Source organism: Lotus japonicus, chromosome 3, assembly GCF_012489685.1.
Source record: "Lotus japonicus ecotype B-129 chromosome 3, LjGifu_v1.2".
NCBI classification, from domain to species: Eukaryota; Viridiplantae; Streptophyta; class Magnoliopsida; order Fabales; family Fabaceae; genus Lotus; species Lotus japonicus.
The window spans coordinates 48,006,123-48,013,705 of NC_080043.1; the positions used below are offsets into that span (position 1 = coordinate 48,006,123).

Genomic DNA, 7,583 nt, shown 5'->3' on the forward strand with positions numbered 1-7,583 from the left:
AGGTATTGGGCTGCATGCCCCACCTTCCAATCTCGACAAATGGTCTGCTACTCCATTGTCCTTGCCTCTTCGGTCAATGATCTCAAGGTCGAACTCTTGAAGGAGTAAGACCCATCGAATCAACCTCGACTTAGAGTCCTGTTTAGCAAACAAATGTCTCAAAGCAGCATGGTCAGTATGAACAATAACTTTAAAACCCAAAATGTAAGGCCTAAACTTCTCACAAGCAAAGACTACACCCAACAACTCTTTTTCAGTTGTAGTGTAGTTCCTTTGGGCCTCATTCAAAACTCTACTCGCATAGTATATCACGTACAACACTCTTTCTTTCTTTTGACACAAGACAACCCCTAAAGCTAAATCACTAGCATCACACATGATCTCAAATGGTAGAGACCAATCCGGAGCAACAATAACAGGGGCTGTCACCAAACTTTCTTTAATAGACTCAAAAGCTTTCAAACAATTCTCATCAAAAGTAAAAGGTGCTTCCTTCTCAAGCAAATTGGTCATAGGCTTAGCTAATTTGGAGAAGTCTTTAATAAACCGCCTATAAAATCCAGCATGCCCAAGGAAACTCCTAATACCCTTGACATTAGTCGGGGGAGGGATCTTTTCAATGACTTCAACCTTAGCTCTATCAACCTCAATCCCTTTTTCAGACACCTTGTGTCCAAGAACTATGCCATCCCTAACCATGAAATGACACTTCTCCCAATTCAAGACCAAGTTGGTCTCTTGACATCTCTTCAACACCAAAGCTAGATTCCCTAGACAAGCACCAAAATTTGGACCAAAAACAGAGAAGTCGTCCATAAAAATCTCAATGCAAGTCTCTATCAAGTCAGAGAAAATAGCAAACATGCACCTTTGGAAAGTCGTTGGGGCATTGCAAAGCCCAAATGGCATTCTCTTGTAAGCAAACACGCCGTAAGGGCAAGTGAATGCCGTCTTCTCTTGGTCTTTCGGAGCAACACAAATTTGGTTGTACCCGGAGTAACCATCAAGAAAACAATAGTATTGATGCCCTGCCAACTTATCAAGCATTTGATCTATGAAAGGTAAAGGAAAATGGTCCTTCCTAGTTACTGAATTCAACCTTCGATAATCAATACAAACCCTCCACTTCGTCACTTGACGAGTGGGAATCAACTCATTATTCTCATTGGCAACCACTGTGATACCTCCTTTCTTGGGAACCACTTGAACGGGACTTACCCATTCACTATCCGAAATTGGATAAATCACACCTGCATTAAGCAATTTAATTATCTCTTTCCTCACCACATCCTTCATGGAAGGGTTAAGTGTAACGCCCCGATTTCTCGAGTGTTACACAGTAACTAATTAACCAATTTTCGTAAAGAATTTTCGCCGATTCATTTGTTACTCTTAATTAGGTGATAAAGGTCATATTTACTTTTGAAAGCTCTTGAATACCATTGATAGAAATCACTTTGATGTTTTCCGAATCATAACATAACCATAAACAGCGGGTCAAAGAAATACGTTTTGCATTAAACTCATAAAAGGATAAAACATCAACCGTTATAAAATCAACTGTAAGTAAATAAAGGAAACTGTGTCCACACCCACGTATGGAAAAACCACGGCTGAAGTAAATAGTTTACATCAGTTACTCAAGTTCTCATAAAACTCAACAAAATAAAATGAAGTTCCAAAAAGAACGCTCGCTCATAGGGCTCCCAGTCCAGCTATCAGTGTCACGGTCACTCGGCAGGTTCATCCTTTGGTTTCTCATCGTCTACCACCTGTCTCCTCTTCCTGGGTCTCGGTCCAACTAAGTTGTTGTGAATCCACCGTGCGCCCTCTCCATAGAGTCATTGTCCTGTAACCGAAGCGTCTGACCCGTCTTGAGGCACGAACTCAGCAGGTGTCCCAGCCTTAGGCTCAGCAGGTGTTTCCCCGACTGCCTCGGCCTCAGGTAGTAGGAACCTAGGAGGTGGATAGGGCATGTCAAGGATGCCCCCTTCAACCGTGCGAACCTCCACTATGTTGCCGTCCCGGTCCATCCCTATAAAGCTAACATCCCAGACATAAACTCTTCGGATCCCGGAGGAGTCGGCTCTCCAGGCCCGATCGTCTAGCTCCCCATCAAGTCTCAGCCTCCAGCGAGGCACGAACGTCGTTGTCGTCGACGCCATCTACCCCCCCCCAAATAAACACATAGCAAACAAGAAAGGGTCAGGTCTAAAAGAAAACACATAATACAATAGATATAATGAGACAACTCCCACAATTTTTAAAAGTAACTATCTCTTTTACATTAGGGCTTAAGATGTTAGTTAGTCATCTATCGGTTCCTCACTTCAAACAACCCACCAAATCTTCCATGGCCATCTTCGTGCTTCCGCAGAGGCACGGTTATCACGGTGACCGCAGTCAACCAAATCACGTGGAGCCGCAATGATCCACAAAAGTTCACGCTGACCGCAGTCAACCAAATCACGTGAGCCACACCGGCCCACAAAGTTCACGGGTGACCGCAGTCGACCCAAAATCTCCCTCGCGTGCAAGGTACCATCGTTCTCATGGACCATAGTCTACCTGACCTATGTCCGCTAATTAATTTCACTTGCATGCGAGTCACAACACTGTTAATTCTCTTTCTCTTTGTTCTTAAGGCTCTAAAGTCAAACCTAGAGTCTTAGTTTCATATCGCAGAAATAAAACACAATCCAAGCGCCCAAGGGAATTACAGCTGGATGAGCGACCCTTGAACACTATTCGATACACAATACAACCCGCTTAAGATATAACATAGGCATACACGTATGCATGGCACATCATGAACAATTATCAAGTAAGGTATCATAGGACTAGTACAAGAAAGCGAAATAAAAGAATTCTCCGAACCCTCAAAAAATAGGGTTCGGCCGAACCACCTTTGTGGCCCTTAGGGTTTTAAAAAAAAATTCTTCTTTTCTTTCCTTTCAAGCACACAAGCCCTAGTACAACCCTAACCATCAATCCATATCAAAATTCTCAGAATTAGAATCATCACCAACAATCCTCACTCAACAAGTCAAAAACAAAGGATTTCACGTAGCCAAGTTTCAAGCATGCATATGGATTTTATCACGTCATCATAATTCACTATAAATTCACCAAACGAGAACTCATACGACATGAGCATGAAAACGAAGAAAGTGTGGCCCGATACCCCTAAAATTGGGTTCGGCCGAACCAAATATTGGTCCCTAAGGTTTTGCAAAAATTTTTCTTTCTTCCTTTTCATATCCACAAGCATTGTATAGTCCCCAATCATTATCATATTCACCAAAATTTCCAGAACTCAAATATTCACTATAGTCATGTTGAAAACAAGCATAACATGGTCCAAAATTAGCAAGGTAGCATGAGATCTAGACATACAAGCATTGGACAGTAGCAACACGTCAAAACAAGGCTTACAAGGCATGAATTTCACTGCATAAATTGCAGCACCAAGAACATTCACATGCATCATGCATAGACCTCTAAAAATTACCACTTTTCAACTTAGAAATCCATAACATCAACCCTAGCATCATCTGAGAAATTTAAAGCAAGCATACCATGCCCAAACCTCATGGAAAAACCATCAAAACACATCATCACATAAGGCAAATCATGGCAAAATCCCCTAGATAACCTACCCTTCCTAAGACCAGCCCTTACCTTTGTTCTTAGGCTTGAAGAAAAGATGAAAGTGAAGAGCAAGGTTCTGGTTTCTCTCCTCTTCTCCCACGCGTGACCTTCCTCTCTCCCTCTCGCTCGCAAACTCCTTCTCTCTCTTGCGCGAACACGTCGACGGTGGTGGGGCTTGGGACGATGACGGCTAGGGTGCAAGGGGAAAGTTTCTCTCACTCTTTCTCCTCTGTTTTACGTGTTTCAGAAGTGCTCAAGGTTTCTTTCTTCAGAATAGTGTGAAAAGAAACCCTTTCCCTCCCAAGACCCTACATAGCCCGCGTCCCCTCTCTCCCTCTCTTGGGCTAGGGTTTGTTTTCTTTCAAGCCCAACCCAAGTCAAAACCCTTGACCTCATCACTTAAGAACTTACTCAGGCCTGAAACTAATCAAAACCCTCAGCCCTTTTTAGTAATATCACGATCACACTCGGAATTGAAAGGAAACAAAACAATTAAATTCGCTGGTACTGTACAGCCAGGACCATCGTCACTAAACCGATGATATCTCGAGCTACAGAGGTCGGAATGACCTGATTCCACTTCGAGAATTTTATAGACTTAAAGGGCTACAACTCTCATGAAGGAAGTGTTCCCAAATGAAGTCGTTAAGACCCTCTAAAAATTCACCCAAGTTGACAGTTCTAATCTGCCAGCTATCAAACATTAACTAAAACTTCAATTTTATTCGAACTTCCATAAAATTGTTCCAAATTGAACTTAGGGCCTTACATTAAGTCTTCTTTGAGGTTGGACTATAGGTTTGTAATTTTCTTCTAATAAAATTTTATGCATGCATATCGCAGGACTAATACCTTTGATATCATCTATAGTCCAACCCAAAGCTGACTTGTGATCCCTCAAAACTCTGAGGAGTTTCTCCTCTTCTAAAGGTGTGAGAGCACTACTCAAAATAACAGGTTTATTCTCACCTTCCTCAAGATAAGCATACTTGAGAGAGGAAGGGAGTGGCTTGAGCTCACTCTTCTCATCAATTTGAATCTCCTCATCCCTAATTAATTCTTCTTTCCAAATGCTTTTGGTGGCAAGAGATGAGACAGATTCTAATTGAGATAGAGTAGCATTCACCACATGGTACAAGGAGTCAAGTTCACTCTCAAGATTTTGGTCCTCTATTTCTAGCCCCTCCATGATTGTTGTTTCCAAGGGGTCCTTAATAGATATCCTAACAAACTCTTCACACACAAGCTCATCAACCACTTCACACCGAAAAACTTCATCATCCGCTCGGTGTTTTAAGGAGTCAAAGATATTAAAGAGGACCTCATCTTCACCCACTCTCAAAGTTAGAGTTCCCTTGGCCACTTTAATTTCAGCCTCACCAGTGGCTAAGAATGGTCTCCCCAATATGAGAGGGACTTTTGAGTCCTCTTCCATGTCAAGAATGATAAAATCCACTGGGAAAACAAACTTATCCACCTTAACCACAACATCCTCAATGATCCCGTAAGGGGTTTTTAAAGACCTGTCCGCCATTTGCAAAGAAATCATAGTTGGGGTAACCTCACCTAAGTTCAACCTTTTGAACATACTGAGCGGCATCAAATTGATACTCGCTCCTAAATCACACAAGGCTTCTACCACAGTTAATCCCTCTATCTCTACCGGAATAGTAAAGCTCCCGGGATCTCTCCTCTTTTTAGGCATCTTTCTTTGCAAAATGGCAATACACTCTTCGGTCATCAAGATAGTTTCATCAACCTCACTCAACTTCCTTCTCTTGCTGAGAATGTCTTTCGTGAACTTAGCATAGATTGGCATTTGCTCTAAGGCTTCGGAGAAAGGAATGTTAATATGGAGCTTTTTGAAAACTTCCAAAGCCTTAGGAAATGGAATCTTGCGGAGTTCAGGGATATGAGTGTTAACAATCCTAGTTCTAGTGGGCTCTCTAGTTCAGCTTCCTCATTTTTCTCTCCCTCAATTTTTTTCTCTGGCTCATGTAACACTCTTCCACTCCTAGTAGAGACAACAACAGTATTTTCTTGCTCAGTTAAAGCCAAAGTTTCGGAAGAGAACTTACCTTGGTGATTTTCGGACATTTGCTTCGCTAGCTGCCCCAATTGACTCTCCAAGCTCTTTATAGCCAACTCGTGGCTCTTCTAATTACTTGCTGAATGATCAATGAATCTCTCGATCAGCTCCTCTAGACTCCTCTTGCCAACCGCCTTTGCAACAATTTGCGGCTGGACAAAAGGATCTTGTTCTGTGGTTGGGACTCATCCTCCATGCATTGATGCTTTGGTCTCACCATCACCATCATTAAGAGTACACTGGTTACTAGCATGAGACCCACCACAAAACTCACACTCCAAGCAAGTTATCCTGGCTCCACTTGACTTGGTCTCCTCTATATGTTTCGGAATTACCGCCATTTCCTCGGAGAGTTGTTTGTTGGAGGCCATGATCTTGTCATAAGCTTCAACTTCAAAAGAACTTCTTCGGATTTGGCGTTCATTCTCGGAGTTCATGGCCCTCACCGCCATCTTCTCTATCAAATCATACCCCGCTTGTGAGGGCAGAGCGTCAAACTCCCCATTCGAGGTCGCGTCCAAGCCAAACCTTGATGAATATAGTAAACCATCATAGAACTTCGCCACACATTCTGCTTGGGTGAGATTGTGTTGAGGACATTTCCTCAAAAGCTTCTTAAAGTGGTCCCAAGCCTCATAAAGATTTTCATCCGTGGATTGTGCGAAGGTCATGATATCATTCTTCAACTTCCTCAAAAGAGACCTCGGGAAGAACCTTGTTGTGAATTTTTCTGCAAGGTCTTCCCATGTAGTGATACTTCCTTGAGGTTGTGAATTTAGCCATTCCTCTGCTACGTCCTTCAAAGAGAAGGGAAATAGGCTCAACCAGATTGCTTCCGAATGAACATTCACCACACGATAAGTGTTGCAATTCCGGATGAACTTCTCCATATGAGCACGAAGATCTTCCGAGGAATCTCCACCATATTGGCTTTGGCTCACCATGTTGATGAATGCCGGTCTCAACTCAAAGTTCCCAACTCCTTCGAGGATGACAATACTTCAGGGATAGTCAAAGCTCATAGACCCCGACGTTAGTTCCCGAAGAGTCCGGTTGGCATTCTCAACTTCTTGTTCACGTAAACAGAGGGTAATACCCTCTTGGATCCTTGCCTCAATGTGGGCTTGCATCTCCTCCTCTGTCATGCGGCCACCCATGGTGGTTCCTCTCTTGAAAGCAACCTGCGAATGACACTCAACAGAGGAAGATTAGTAGCACCAATTCTAGACAAGTTAAAAACTTAAAACTTAAACCAAAAATCACAAAACAATTCCCCGGCAACGGCGCCAAAAACTTGTTGGTAAATCTGCAAGTGCACAGATATCTACGGGTTTTAAATTATCGAACCACGAGGAATTGGAATGTGAATTCAGTTTAAGAGTCAAGTTCAAGGTTAAAAAGCGAGTAAAATTAAGTTTTTAAGATTGGTTGTTTCTTTGATTATGTAACAGATAAATGAACAAGTAGTAAAGTGATTGAAATTCAGAAATGCGATTGCCTTGGGTTCTTGTTCAACTAATTCAGTTTTAGCAAACCTTCCTATCCGATAAATCCTGAGTCTCTCCTTGAAGTTCTAGCCTAGATACTCATCTATCAACGCCTCGTAAAGAAAACCCTTTCTAACCAAAAGATAGGTTCAATTCCTTGATAACCTAAACATTGATAGAAGCAATAAGCATACAATTCAGGCCAACCAACCCCAACTCTTCCTCTATTCCTAGCAGCAAGTATAGAAGGAGTAATCTCACAACAAGTCCCAATTCTATAACAAACTATCGTTGTGATTATAGAAAAGTAAGAAGCTAGCATGCATTCATGCTTAAAAGATTAAGCAAAGAAGTGA

General features: G+C 42.2%; 1 protein-coding gene across 1 annotated transcript; it reads right to left on the minus strand.

Annotated features, from left to right (window-relative positions):
• Window positions 1-3,316: 3,316 nt before the first annotated feature.
• On the minus strand, window positions 3,317-5,356 carry LOC130744247 (uncharacterized). Its single transcript, XM_057596439.1, has 2 exons — window positions 4,504-5,356; window positions 3,317-3,450 (listed from the first exon to the last, which is right to left on the minus strand). The coding sequence occupies exons 1-2, from the start codon at window positions 5,354-5,356 to the stop codon at window positions 3,317-3,319; spliced, it is 987 nt and encodes a 328-aa protein (XP_057452422.1).
• Between the last annotated feature and the right edge of the window lie 2,227 nt (window positions 5,357-7,583).

What these genes read in the sequence shown, in the direction of transcription:
- LOC130744247 (XM_057596439.1), bottom strand. Translation starts at nt 5,356, where the DNA reads ATGCCTAAAAAGAGGAGAGATCCCGGGAGCTTTACTATTCCGGTAGAG. An exon ending in GACTATAGATGATATCAAAG is followed by an intron (nt 3,451 to 4,503) that starts GTATTAGTCCTG and finishes CAATTTATGCAG; the next exon opens with TGAAATTCATGCCTTGTAAG.